Here is a 15,757-nt window from a genome sequence, read left to right as displayed (position 1 = left end):
TCCAGTAAATTTAATAGAATGCAGGCTACAGGTAAAACTACAATCCTAAAACTTTAGAAATTCTGAAAAATGTTATTAGTAAGTAGTTGTAATTGCACATGACTTTCTGATGTAATCAATTATATTAGGATTAAGGGTATTCAAAATCATGACTGATTACTAATTACATTTGATGACTCTAACAACTGTAATCGATTACAGCTGATTATGATTACTGATCAGTAATTACAACTAGAAAATGCTTTTGTAAAAAAGTGCATGTCTCCCCAAATGCAAAGTCCTATAGGCAAGAAGTCGATAGGGGTCAGGAGCGAAAGTCAAAGAGACACTGATGGTTGGCTGCAATAGGGATCATCTACTTGGCATGTCCAGTCATCCCGCTAAATTTCATCACTCTTGGCCTAGTGGTTCTCAAGTCACTGTTCAGGCTCCTGTGACCTTGACCTTTGTTCAAGTGACCTCAAAATAAATAGGGGTCATCTACTCTGCATGTCCAATCATCCTATTAAATTCCAACATTGTAGGTCAAATGGTTCCAAAAAATGATTTTACACGAACAGGCCACTGTGACCTTGACCTTTAATTGACTGAATCCAAAATCAATAGGGGTCATCTACTCTGCATGTTCAATCATCCTATGAAGTTTCAACATTCTGGGTCAAGTGGTTCTCAAGTTATTGATCGGAACTGGTTATCAACGTTCAGGCCCCTGTGACCTTGACCTTAAATGGAGTGACCCCGAAAACAATAGGAGTCATTTACTCTGTATGAACAATCATCCTATGAAGTTTCAACATTCTGGGTCGAGAGGTTCTTAAGTCATTGATTGGAAATGGTTTTCCATGTTCAGGCCCCTGTGGCCTTGACCTTTAACAGAGTGACCCCAAAATCGTTAGGGGTCATCTACTCTGCATGACCAATCATCCTATGAAGTTTCATCATTCTGGGTCAAGTGGTTCTCAAGTTACTGACCGGAAATGGTTTTCAATGTTCAGGACCCTGTGGCCTTGACCTTTCACAGAGTGACCCCAAAATCGTTAGCGGTCATCTACTCTGCATGACCAATCATCCTATTAAGTTTCAACATTCTGGGTCAAGTGGTTCTCAAGTTACTGACCGGAAATGGTTTTCAATGTTCAGGCCCCTGTGACCTTGACCTTTAATGGAGTGACCCCAAAATCGATAGGGGTCATCTACTTTGCATGTACAATCATCCTATGAAGTTTCAACATTCTAGGTGAAGTGGTTCTCCAGTTATTGATCGGAAATGGTTTTCCATGTTCAGGCCCCTGTGACCTTGACCTTTGATGGAGTGACCCCAAAATCAATAAGGGTCGTCTACTCTTCATGATCAATCATCCTATGAAGTTTCAACATTCTGGGTCAAGTGGTTCTCTAGTTATTGATCGGAAATGGTTTTCAATGTTCAGGCCCCTGTGACCTTGACCTTTGACGGAGTGACCCCAAAATCAATAGGGGTCATCTACTCTTCATGACCAATCATCCTATGAAGTTTCAACATTCTGGGTCAAGTGGTTCTCTAGTTATTGATCGGAAATGGTTTTCAATGTGCAGGCCCCTGTGAGCTTGACCTTTGACGGAGTGACCCCAAAATCAACAGGGGTCATCTACTCTTCATGACCAATCATCCTATGAAGTTTCAACATTCTGGGTCAAGTGGTTCTCTAGTTATTGATCGGAAATGGTTTTCAATGTTCAGGCCCCTGTGACCTTGACCTTTGACGGAGTGACCCCAAAATCAATAGGGGTCATCTATTCTTCATGACCAATCATCCTATGAAGTTTCAACATTCTGGGTCAAGTGGTTCTCTGGTTATTGATCGGAAATGGTTTTCAATGTTCAGTCCCCTGTGTCCTTGACCTTTGACGGAGTGACCCCAAAATCAATAGGGGTCGTCTACTCCAGCAGCCCTAAAATCCTATAAAGTTTAAAGGTTCTAGGTCAAATGGTTCTCCAGTTATTGCTCGGAAATGAAGTGTGACGTACGGACGAACGGACGGACGGTGGTTTTCAATGTTCAGGCCCCTGTGACCTTGACCTTTGACGGAGTGACCCCAAAATCAATAGGGGTCATCTACTCTTCATGACCAATCATCCTATGAAGTTTCAACATTCTGGGTCAAGTGGTTCTCTAGTTATTGATCAAAAATGGTTTTCAATGTTCAGGCCCCTGTGACCTTGACCTTTGACGGAGTGACCCCAAAATCAATAGGGGTCATCTACTCTTCATGACCAATCATCCTGTGAAGTTTCAACATTCTGGGTCAAGTGGTTCTCTAGTTATTGATCGGAAATGGTTTTCAATGTTCAGGCCCCTGTGACCTTGACCTTTGACGGAGTGACCCCAAAATCAATAGGGGTCATCTACTCTTCATGACCAATCATCCTATGAAGTTTCAACATTCTGGGTCAAGTGGTTCTCTAGTTATTGATCGGAAATGGTTTTCAATGTTCAGTCCCCTGTGACCTTGACCTTTGACGGAGTGACCCCAAAATCAATAGGGGTCGTCTACTCCAGCAGCCCTACAACCCTAAAAAAGTTTAAAGGTTCTAGGTTCAAATGGTTCTCCAGTTATTGCTCGGAAATGAAGTGTGAGGACGGACGGCGGACAGGGCAAAAAAAAATATGTCTCCTGGGGGAAGACAAAATTTTCATTTGTACCAGGTCTGTTTGATTTAGATTTTAATTTGGGTCAGCAACTTCTGTAAATGACTTGTAATATTCTGAGTTTTAATACCAGATGCCTCCTGGACAAATGTAATCAATTACAGCTGATTACGATTACTGAATACTGTTATTAGAAGAAAGAATAAAATCCTACATGTATGCATACAGTGACTTGTATGGAACTGCAACGTCTTTTTTTGTCACAAATCTCTTTTTTGTCATAAATATGAAGATGAGCAGCGTTAAGACAAATCATTTCAAAAATTGGGAAGCAACATGTACATTTCAACACCTTACAAATATTTCACGCAAATATAAAAAAGACAGTAAAAACCTATGTACAATTTACAAAATTTGGCATCACTTAAAGCTATTGAATAGCTAATAACAAATAACTTATGTACACGAAAAGAACAGAAACAAGAGCTGTCCGTAAGACAGCCAAGCTCGACTATTCGAAATATTGTCACAGAAGCAGGAAATTATTACCCAAAATATTAAATATCAAAAGAGGGTTTTTAAATTCGAATCGGGACATAATTTGACCAAAATGCATATCAGGGTTTGGGACTTGATTTCTAATCAACTAGTTTAATAACCCTAATAACCCCGAAGAAACATGTTAAGTTTCAATTCAATATCTGCATTAGTTTTGGAGATAGTAACTTGAATGTTAAACTTTAACCAGAATTTTCTAAGTCCAAAAGGGGGCATAATTTGCTCAAATACTGTTTTAAAAGGGTTTTGGAACTTGACCCGTGAGGTTGGTAACTGACCTAGAAAAAGAAAAAATAAGTTTCGAAGCTATATGCATTTTGGTATAGCTGTATGTACTTGCACGCAAAAACTTTAACCAGGATTTTCTAAGTCCAAAGAGGGCATAATTTGCCCAAAATACATGTCAGAGTTATGGGACTTGATTCTATCAACTAGTTTTTAAACCTCGAAAACACATGTGAAGTTTCCCAAATTTTAAATTTGCATTAGTTTTGGAGATAGTAAAATTGCATGTAAAACTTTAACCAGGATTTTCTAAGTCCAAAAGGGGGCATTAATTTGCTCAAATACATGTCAGAGTTTTGGGACTTGGCCCGGGAGGTAGGTAATTGATCTGAAAAAGGAAAAATAAGTTTCAAATTCAATATGCCTTTTAGTAATACCGGTAGCTGTATGACTTGCAGCAAAACTTTAACCAGAATTTTCTAAGTCCAAAAGGGGGCATAATTTGGGCAAACTACATGTCAGAGTTATGGGACTTGACCCAGTGAGGTAGGGAATTTTATCTAGAAAAAGAAAAAATAAGTTTCAAATCTATATGCCTTTTAGTAATAGCTGTATGTACTTGCACGCAAAAACTTTAACCAAAATTTTCTAAGACAAAAGGGGGCATAAATTTTGGCCAAAATGAAGGTCAGAGTTATGGGACTTGGTGCTATCAACTAGTTTTATAACCCCGAAGACACATGTGAAGTTTCAATTCAATATCTGCATTAGTTTTGGAGATAGTAACTTGCATGTAAAACTTTAACCAGAATTTTCTTAGTCCAAAAGGGGGCATAATTTGCTCAAAATACATGTTAGAGTTATGGAACTTGACCCAGTGAGGTTGGTAATTGACCTAGAAAAAGAATAAAAAAGTTTCAAAGCTATATGCCTTTAAATGATAGCTGTATGTACTTGCATGCAAAAACTTAACCAAGGTGTGACGCCGACGCCGACGCCAGGGTGAGTAGAATAGCTAGACTATTCTTCGAATAGTCGAGCTAAAAAGCGTAAGGCTCTGATTAATTGTCAGTGCAAAAAATTTTACCTGCTGACTTCCACTTCCGAAAAAAGTATGTGGTATATTTCATATGAGCTACAGAATATTAAACGAGTCGTTTGTAATTATAAATGGGTTGAAAAGCAACCATTTCTGTCACAAAATATAAAATTAGGCAGAATCCTATGAATACTATTTTTCCTCGATAATATTTAAACATTTAAATTAAAGCTGCAGAGTGGAAAAAAAAAGCATAATAAAATTCAAATATATACCAATCTGAATATATGAAAAATATTTTTTATGTAACTGTTGTATAAATCTCATTAACAGTACTGACTACACAGATTCTCTGGAAATTTGTTTATAAAAGTGTTTAAAGTAGCTCAACAAAGCATCAGTATACACAGACAATATACAAGTATGTTTAACATATATAAAATTGACAATCTGTAAAGCACCTAATATTAGCAAAGCTTTAGCACTCAAATTTCCAAATTAAACACAACAGATCTTTGTCTCTAACATGTACACAATATTGAGCCTTCTGACATAATTTAAGGCCAATTATGATTTTATATCTGTTTTCATTTCTGGACAAATTAGGCCAAAATAAAAACAGTTAAGTTTTTACAATTTTACACTCCAAAAATGACATAAGCCAACAGATTGCACCAGATATAAATTGCATTTTGTCAACAGAAAAAAATATTTAAATTATTGTAGAAAAATGTTTTTTTCAAACATTATTCAAAATCTGTATATATTCAAATACTGGTATGCAATATCATGATCTGGTTTAACTGTGGCCGAACTGACACAGATAATTTAATTGAATATAAATATTGTTCTATTTCCGCTGCTGAAAAGTCTAAAGCAAAGAACAACCTTCAAAAGGCCCTTAATCTGCAATAAACATGTTCAGCTCAGTGACAGAGGTAATCATATAAACAACAAATGGAATTATTGAAGCATCTGAGCAAAGTAAAAATTGAAACCATCCTGGCTTAGTCTGACTGCTAAACCATTGCAGACTGGATATCATTCAACATAAAAGGTTATAAAATAAGTTTGGAAACCAGTCTAAAAATGCAGTCTTGCCATTGGTCAATTTCAAAACTCTGCTCAGAAACAACCAATCAGAGGCCACAGTTCTTAGACTGGTCATCGAACTAAGTTTTATAACCTTGGACTCTGGTTTCTGTTGGTTAATGTTTGTAGTGTTAGGTTAGACTGATCAAAAATGACATCATTAAAATTTTGAACCATCTATCAACTGTTTATTACAAAATAATAGCAAAATCATGACTAGTCTCTGATACAAATTCTGATGCCCAAACAGTGCCCTATAATAATCTAAATTTAATGTTATATAACCATTTGGTAGACAGACTTGGATTTGCAATTCTTAGTATTTTTAATTTACAGGTAACCGATTTTTCATCAAATAAAATCTGAACAGTCATGGACATCTTTTTCATGACATCGTAACAATAATTCAAACAAGAGGGCCATGATGGCCCTATATCGCTCACCTGTTATCATTGCACTTAAGGACAAGTCTTCAAGGTCAAAAGATCATAATAGAAATCAATCAAAAGAATTATGAGAAAATATTGTTGAAATTTTCTTTAAGTAACTTTAAAAACAAGATTTGAAAACTTTTTGTAGAGGTCCACTAGGCAATGCTACATGTCAAATATCTAAGCTCTTCTGGTTTATTTTTAGAAAATTTTGAAGATTTTTCTATGTACAATCAAGTAACCCCGTGGGTCAGGGTCAATTTGACCCCAGGGGTCATGATTTGAATAAACTTTGTAAAAGTCTAATAGGCAATGCTACATGTCAAATATCTAAGACTTAGGCCTTCTGGTTTATTTTTAGAAAATTTTTTTTAAGATTTTCCTATGTAAAATCAAGTGACCCCTAGGGCGGAGTCAATTTTGACCCCGGAGGGCAAGGTTTGAACAAATTTTGTAGAGGTCCACTAGGCAATGCTACATGTCAAATATCTAGTATCTAGGCCTTCTAGTTTATTTTTAGAAAATTTTTGAAGATTTTCCTATGTAAAATCAAGTGACCCCTGGGGCGGGGTCAATTTTGACCCAGGGGGTCATGATATGAAAATTTTTTGTAGAGGTCCACTAGGTAATGCTACATGTGAAATATCTAAGCTCTAGGCCTTCTGGTTTATTTTTAGAAAACTTTTGAAGATTTTCCTATGTAAAGTCAAGTGACCCCTAGGGCGGGGTCAATTTTGACCCCCGGGTCATAATTTGAACAACTTTAGTAGAGGTCCACTAGGCAATGCTACATGTCAAATATCTAAGCTCTAGGGCTTCTGGTTTTTGAGAAGAAGATTTTTTAAATATTTTCCTATGTAAAATCAAGTGACCCCTGGGGCAGGGTCAATTTTGACCCCGGGGGCCATGATTTGAACAAATTTTGTAGAGGTCCACTAGGCAATGCTACATGTGAAATATCTAAGCTCTAGGCCTTCTGGTTTATTTTTAGAAATTTTTTAAAGATTTTCCTATGTAAAATCAAGTGCCCCCTGCGGCGGGGTCAATTTTGACCCCGGGGTCATGATTTGAACAATTTTAGTAGAGGTCCACTAGGCAATGCTACATGTCAAATATCTAAGCTCTAAGGCTTCTGGTTTTTGAGAAGATGATTTTTTAAGATTTTCTTATGTAAAATCAAGTGACCCCTGGGGCGGGGTCAATTTTGACCCCGGGGTCATGATTTGAACAAACTTGGTAGAGGTCCACTAGGCAATGCTTCACACCAAATATCTAAGCTCTAGGGCTTCTGGTTTTTGAGAAGAAGATTTTTAAAGTTTTTCCTTTCGGTTGCCATGGCAACCAGTGTTCTGCATAGAATTCAATTCTTTGAATAATTTTGAAAGGGGGCCATCCAAGGAACATCCCTGTGAAGTTTCATCAAAATTGGCCTGTTGGTTTAGGAGGAGATGTTGTTTAAAGGAAAGTGTGGACGGACGGACGGACGGACGGACGGTGAGCGATCACAATACCTCACCCTGAGCACTTTGTGCTCAGGTGAGCTAAAAATCTAAAAAGCTAGTTGTTTTGAGCAATTCTAGCCATGAAAAACATTCCTGACTTTAATCACAATATCTCTTACTTTATGAACAGATTCATTAACTTTTTGGCTGATTTCTGACACTAATAATGAGTAATAATTGCTAATATTTGGCCAATTAATCACTCTAATTTATTTCTCACTATGATATTTAATACTTTCATAAATTATACACAGTAACATTTAGGACTGTTCTGAATTTGGAAACATCCATGGAAATAAACATTAACAGCAATAAAACCATAGGGATATCCACTCTACAGTAAACGAATGCCCATTCTGGCTTCACTGAATGCAAACTCCATGAACAATCATGGACACCACTAATTTTGTATTCACAATGCTAGCTGTCAGTTGATTCTATCAGTCTTTCACTTCCATTCTCCTGTTCCCTGTCCTGCATATTCTCAAAAGGATCTATTAAAGATGACCTGAAATAATAAATACGTCAAAATGTCATTCAAGGCATCCGGTCCACAAATACCGGTAAGCAAGTTCTATATAACAGCGCTACTAAAATATATCAAACATTGATGCCTGGTAAGCTTGTCTACTGAAGAAAGAAATATTAATATCATCGCAAAAAATATTTATAGAATTTTTTTTTTTTACTTTATAGTTTTCAATGATACTTCAACAGAAATCCAGTAAAATACAGTTATCACATTGTTAAATTTACCATTTTGCAGTAAAAAAACAAGACTGTAGTGAATTGTGCATATTATTACGGTCATCTTACATGTATTTACTAATTCTTGTTCAGCAGACACAACTCTTTCAAATGATACAAAGAAAAACAGGGACCACCTGATGCATCAAAATTTATCTATTTGTGGATCGGATTCCTTAAACAAAATAACGCACCACACAAATAATGCTGTCACTTGGGTGAATATCAGAAATAGCTAATTCAGATTCTTTGTTATAAAATTTACAAGTTTCAATTAAACTGAACCAGTAAAAAAGTTTGTTTTTCATTCACTGAAAAGCTAACAACATGTCAAACACTTTAAGCTTTCCTCCCAAGATTTTGGAAATACCATTCCCAATCTTTTAGCTGGGAATTGTACCATATAGCGGGTTATTTCTGCGGGCGCAATATTTCTGCGTTTCTGCGGTCTCTCGGTAGAATCGCAAAAATATTTCCAGCAGAATAATCATCCAGCAAAAATTTAAAACGCAAAGAATCTGCATTTTTTTAATTTCACCAACGTTGTTTTACGCTATGTTATCCGAGGTAATCCGAAGTTCACAACTGCCTGGTCTAATTATTGAAAATTACCGTCGCCATCTTACAATTACCGATAGTGGTATAATCATGATAATTAGGTGTGATGGTCAGTCAAAGTCCTAACTGTTAATCCTTCAGAAAACGTTTTTCTTTTGTGAATGAAATAAACTGAGTGAATTTCACTTGTGTTGTTCTTATTAATCCCTTGTGGCGATCATCTAAACAATTGATACTTTAGTAAACTTTATATAAGTGTAATCGTTATATATATACCGTATTTTGCAAATGCTGTTTGTGCAATGATTTATTGTTGTTGGACTTACATTTTTTCATTTCGCAAATTATTATATCCTACAATGTATTCATTAAATACAAAGATACTTTACTGCAGTTAACAGTAATTTAGCTTATTGTTTTCATACGCTATCATTCTCACAACATCCGATCATGTGAGGAATTACCTTCTCCTTGGCATCGAAAACGTAGAAATTTCTCTTCCATTTTAAGTGAAAACGCAGGAATAAAACACGCAGAAATTTGTTTCACATTTTTTGGGGCCAAAACGCAGAATATTTTGACCGCAGAAATAACCCACTATACGGTATTGCATTTGCCTCAAATGGAAATATTTCTAGTTTATATAAATGCATTCATGTTTTTTTGATCATTAAGAATTCATTTCACAAGAAAAGTTGAATAAACATTAGAAAACAGCAAACTTATATTTATAATAGAAACTCGATTCTTTGTACATGCTAAATACGAAAATGCAACACTTTTAAGTCTATTTTATTATTGACCTTTGTCTGGATTGGGAATTTGTATCAGAATTTATAACAGAACAATACATGTACCTTTTCCAACTGGGAAAATGATCCATTATTAGCTATTATTTATATATTAAAAGGGTTGCCATTTAGTCGAGAAAATGAAATTCCCTGACTTTTCACTGATTTTTCCCTGACTAAACCGTACTTTTCACTGACCATTTCCACCTCCTCCACCCCTACAGCCGTCTAATCCACCCTTTTATATTTATTTTGTTTTAGATATAACAAACTTTCATTAAAAAATGTGTTTCGAAATACTTATAAATACTGCTTGAAGTCTGCCATAGCCTCTGGACATTTTAAAATCGACCCAGAATTTCATTTTTCCCCAACTTTCCCCTGACTTTTCTTAAATTTCATTTTTCACTGACCATTATCAAGATTTCACTAACAAGTCACCATGAAAAAAAAATCATTTTCCCCTGACTTTTCAAGGTAAGTGGCAACCCTGTTAAACCAGGCAAAAAACAGCAATGCAATAATTGTGTTTGTGGGTTACCATTTTTCAGTCATATAAGTGATGGTGTCTACTTGTAGCAGTCAGCACAATGCCCAACTTAATAGCACTGCCTCACTAGAATATCATGCCATAATGATACCCCACCCACTCACATTATGCTGACACTGAGTTGAATGGCCCTAGAACTATCCTCTTAATGCTGAAGAGCACCAAGCGAGGAAGCTACAATTAAGTTCCATGTTTCATGTCTTTGGTATGACACGGCCAGGTAGCAAACCCATGACCTCATGCACTCAAAGTGGACGCTATACCACTATGCTAACGAGGTGGTACAGCAACACAATCACTCACCATCAGGGCATCACAGGCATATATTTGCCCTAGAAAAATTTATTTACCCTAGATATCTACGTATCCTTTCCAATCTCTGTCGCCTCCTGATCTTCCGTACAATGTAGAATGTTGTCACAATAATTATCAGAAGTCCGAAAAGAGCAAATACGATCCCTAATACTGAATCTCTAGTCCCCAACAAGGACGTCTGTTCTTTAAAGACCACTGGCGTGTCTGATGTGGCGCCCTCATTACCTACAGGACAGTCCTTATCTGAAATATAATACAGGTCAGCAATAAAAATCTATGCTGGTAGATTAGTTATATTACCTGCTGTTGACTTACATTAAACTTTTATTTAGCATTTATCCTCTAGTTAGCAATGAACAAAAAGTGTTGTCATTTGAAAAAGAGTTAAACTATTTCACAAGTCAATATTAGGACTAATAAAACTGGTATTTTAACATTTTCATCAATACTTCAATCAAAAAAATTTACTTATTTTCCCAATGTCATTTGTTCGAAATTAACAAACCTTCAATGCTGAATGATAACACATCAGAAGTTGTTTTTCCGCAAACTATTTGTACAGAATAATTCTGTCCGAGCACCAACTCTTTTATCGAGAAAGTACCAGAATTTGGCAACATGGAATATTTTTCAAAATATTTTGAACTGTTCGGAGAAAAGCTTTCAGTGTTGTCATATATGATAGCGCAGTTTGCAAGGCCACTGTCTTCCTCAAATATGAGCCACTCAAATTCAGCTTCAGTTTTGCATGAATCTGTGAGTTCAAGTTTGATTACTGGTGCAACTGTTGAGGCACTCAACTTCCATTGTAGACCTAGAATAATGATAAAAAAACAGAGGTGTAAGTTAAGCAATCAAACTTTTTTTTGCTCAATCTCCGATAATTCAAACAAAACCCTTTGCCTGAACTCATTGTCAGGTCCGTTCAAAATCCCTATATACTTAGTATATTGTTTCATTGGCTTGAACTACCAATAACTCAAAGTTTTTCTGGTCCCGTTCGAGCGTGTTGAGTTCAAGCGAACAAAGTTCGAATGTATGTTAGCATACATGTAGCACTGGAACTGTGTCTGCACGAGAAGGGAGATTTACGGTATTTCTCATCACCCTTTTCACATCCATTCTGGGGAATTTCCATCCTTTTCATGGATTCAAGATACAAGTTAAAATAAACACATTTTGCCTATGCAACCGCTTCATCTTTCAGAAATACAAGATGATCAGGGTTCTTTAAATATATATTTTTTCTTTAAAAACAGTCATCCAAATTATATATCAGGCAGGATTTTGGACTACTTTTAAAGTTAGTAAAAATATATGGTCAAATAAATTTCTTCTTTTGCATGGTTTGGTCTATATTCAATTTATGTTATAATGAACATGGCCTTACAGTAACCAAAAGGATATAAACTTGATTTTCAAAGAGTTGTCTAAAACTGGTCTTGATAAAGACCAAGTAATCAGAAGGCTTGAATCAATGAGAAATTGCCCCATATAACAGAGTATAGACAAGAGCACTGCTCACAGGTGTCATAGCTCATCTGTAAGTGTTGGACAATATGCAAGAAAAAAGTTATGGTTCTTTGCCTTCTTATTCATCTTAATTGATGATGAAGTTTCAAAGCTATGTATTCGAGAAAAGTGGACATAATGGTAAGTGTGATTTATTCACTGGAATTGGTTCCCTAGACAGCAAACTTATTCGTCCGGAACCAGTTCTCTAGCCAAAGTACCATGCATAGGCTAGGGAACCGGAATTTTATTTCTATGCATAAAGCTGCTGAAATTCACTTTGCTTATTTTGGTAAGTATCATGCATCTATAGATTATTATCTTAATTAATTTTACCATGCCCTTGCATTTATCTGCGTTTACTGTTTCTCCAAAAGTGTACTCGCCGCATACCGTGTCCGCCATATTGGAATTATATAAACTAATACGAATGAATGTGTGAAAACTACTTTGCCATTTTTAAATGTTATTTGCTTTAAACATGTACAGTGTTTAAATTATTTAAATGTAAAATTGTATTGTTTTGTATATGCGTCGTTAGATGTTTACAGATGTACAAAATAATCTAATTGCCATTAAAGCTTATCCAGCGGATTCTTTGATCACATTAAATACTGGTTTGTAACACTTCAGCATTTCACATGCATCAGTTTTTTTATTGGATTAAAGTTTGCAAGTGATTAGCAAATTGAAAAAAAAAAAACATGTGATCAATACTAATTAACAGAAATTACTTAATGTGTTTCAATTGTTTCTTTTATTGTATTGTAACTTTTAAGTTTAAATTTCAAGTTTATTTCGGCTTGCTCTGATGCTGAAAACGATTTCCGAATTTACTGTACTGGTTTATATCATTCCAATACAAAAGTATGCGGCGAATACACTTTTGGAGACACAGTAAACGCAAATAATCATAAGTGCAAGGGCATGGCTTGCCGAATGGTGAAATTAATTAAGATAATAAAATGCATGATACTTACCAAAAGAAAAAAAGTGAATTTTGGCAGCTTTTTGCATAGAAATAAAATTCCGTTTCCCTAGCTTATGCACGGTACTTTGGCTGGAGAGCTAGTTCAGGACGAGTAAGTTAGTGGTCTAGGGAACTGATTCTGATTCTCTAGCCACTGCCAATGTTAAATTATCAACCAATGGATCAAGTGTTGTCATTTATATTTTAAACCAAAGTGAGAGAGGACCATGCTAAAGGATGCTATAGACCATTGGTGTAATTCTGACTAGTAGTTTTGTAGAAGATGTTTAATTTAAAATGTTGACAACAGACAATGGAACATCCTTCTACACATATGGCTCCTTGAACAAAGCCTCTGAGAACATACAAAGGCTTTTTAAATGTATGAACAATTCAGAGACTGTTCAGTAAAATTATATTTCTTCTGTCAAATTTTTTTTTTGAGGGGAATTTTTTTCAGAAATAGGGGAAAACAACAGCTGTCAATAATGGTGACAAATGCCCCGCAGCGCCTTGACCTTTGACCTGGTGATCCCAAAGTCAGTAGGGGTTGTGTACTCAATAAGTACTATTAGCATGTAAAGTTTGAAGGTCCTGGGTGCAGTGGTTTGCGAGTAAAGTGCCTTCATCCAAAAAGTTAACATTGGCCCCTGTGACCTTGACCTTTGACCTGGTGACCCTATAGTCAGTAGGGGTCGTTGACTCAATAAGTACTATCAGCATGTGAAGTTTGAAGGTCCAGGGTGCATTGGTTCGCGAGTAAAGTGCCTTCATGCAAAAAGTTAACATAGGCCCCTGTGATCTTGACCTTTGACCTGGTAACCCCAAAGTCAGTTTGGGTTGTGTACTCAATTAGTACTATCAGCATGTGAAGTTTGAAGGTTTTGGGTGCAGTGGTTCGCGAGTAAAGTGCCTTCATGCAAAAAGTTAACATTGTGACGAACGAACAAACGAACTAACGGATGGACAGTTGAAAACTAATAAGCCTCCCTTCGGGGGCATAAAAACATACTTTTCTGACAGAGGAATGGGGTCGAATTTGGCCCCAAAAATGGCCTAAAAAAACACTGATGGTACATGCTATATATTGTTAGAAAAGTTAAAAAGTCATAATGAGTTAAACCTGGTGATTGTCAGCAATTCATCTGTCAAAAGTAGGACAAATCTTATTCGGAAAATTGAAGAGTATTTGTTAAGGGAAGTAATTTGTTTGGAAGTTTTTAAGTACAGCGCACCTGCTGGAACTCCGCAAGAAAGCGCAAGGTTAAACGTATATTTTTATGTTATCAGCTGTTTCTTTAATGATTAAATTCGATAAAAAAATGGGTTCTGGGAGGTCCTGTCAATCAGCAATGCCATAATTCATCACCAAAAAAGACTTATTTTCAATATTTTTTTTAATACTCGGGTAATTTTCCGAAAATAGACAAAAAATCTTCCCCTTCGGAGGCCTCTGATGAATAGAAATTAGCCTCGTTTCGATCGATATATTTTTGTTTTACCATATGACACCATTCAAAACAAAAATGGCGGCCGAATTCTTTGGGCCAATTCGTTTCATTCAACCCGGGGCACGCAGGTCACGTGAGCGGCAAGAAAAAAAATCTCGCCGGTTTATTAATAAAACGAACGTTTCGGCATACGCCGGCCACGTGAGCTGCAAATACAAAAAAAAAAAAATTTCCAATATATTATGATTTTCTCTTGTGGCCTGTTCCAAATAAGTTAGCAAATAGTTCTTGCAGTATGTTTTTACATTTACTGGTACTAACCCAAATTTTCAAATGTTTACCTGATTTTATATCGCGAGAATATATGATTTGCCGCTTTGCCTATCTCACAAGACCGGCGCACATCGGCGTACGCCGGATAGACCCAGGCAGTGCCGGCAAGCCAAACGAACGCCTAGCCGGTTGTACGCGGCAAAACGGCGTACGCCGCAAAAGTGAAACAAATTGGCCCTTTGTAAACTTGAAATGTACCGCTGAAACAAACTGAGACTACATTATCCCAGATTTAAAATTATATGGATATTTTTATATATTTGAAAAGATAAATCTTTCCTTTAAGTAATGAAACTAAACAACTGTAATTTGACTAATGAATAATGAAACTACAGTCGATTGATGCAGGGTATGGTGTATAACGGTGACAGATACTACAGTGCTCCAGCGACCGATCCGTTATCCCTATTACTGATATTTTCCTTAACTTGGTACTTCAGAAACTTACCTAATGAAGTAACCATTAACAGTTGTAAAATGGTAATCCCCTCCATTTTCTACCATATTTTCTTCAACTGAAAGAAAAATTTGGCTCTTTTTTGACGGATTAGACAATGAAAAAAATGAGACTCCAAAGTAGTTTTTACGGCGTCAACATGTTATATGCACTAAACATGATTTATTCTTAAATACAGACGGTAGAATTTTAAATGTCGCTTGTATTCAGAGGGAATAATTCACATTTAATACAAAATCAACACAAATTGCAAATTTTGACAGAATCCGGAAACGGTGCACTGCAAGATTTACACAAAACGAGCATTCTATACATAGAGCGTGACGTCACACATTCCGTCTAACCTCTATACTAGGAACTGATAACTAGCCGATTTTGGATAATTGTAAATACACTAAAACATAGTCCCGCGGAGGACGGTAAATGTTCAGAATCTACTTATTTTTTGCATGTTATTACTAGAAATATGCGTAATTGTGATTACTTAAACTTTTTAAACCGTTATCGTTCTCTGACTCGTGTCATAGAATTATTTTTTGACAAAAAGGAAAATCTACTTTCACTTTCCTATACTATAGTATTGCAACGCAATTATA

General features: G+C 36.1%; 1 protein-coding gene across 1 annotated transcript; it reads right to left on the bottom strand.

The window, feature by feature from the left end:
- Positions 1-7,524: 7,524 nt before the first annotated feature.
- Positions 7,525-15,431, bottom strand: LOC123524208 (uncharacterized). Its single transcript, XM_045302248.2, has 4 exons — positions 15,153-15,431; positions 10,944-11,252; positions 10,474-10,681; positions 7,525-7,985 (listed from the first exon to the last, which is right to left on the bottom strand). The coding sequence occupies exons 1-4, from the start codon at positions 15,196-15,198 to the stop codon at positions 7,898-7,900; spliced, it is 651 nt and encodes a 216-aa protein (XP_045158183.2). The 5' UTR covers positions 15,199-15,431; the 3' UTR covers positions 7,525-7,897.
- Between the last annotated feature and the right edge of the window lie 326 nt (positions 15,432-15,757).

Source organism: Mercenaria mercenaria, chromosome 3 (genome assembly GCF_021730395.1).
Source record: "Mercenaria mercenaria strain notata chromosome 3, MADL_Memer_1, whole genome shotgun sequence".
In the NCBI taxonomy this organism is placed as follows: Eukaryota; Metazoa; Mollusca; class Bivalvia; order Venerida; family Veneridae; genus Mercenaria; species Mercenaria mercenaria.
This window is presented reverse-complemented; position numbering and strand designations above follow the sequence as displayed.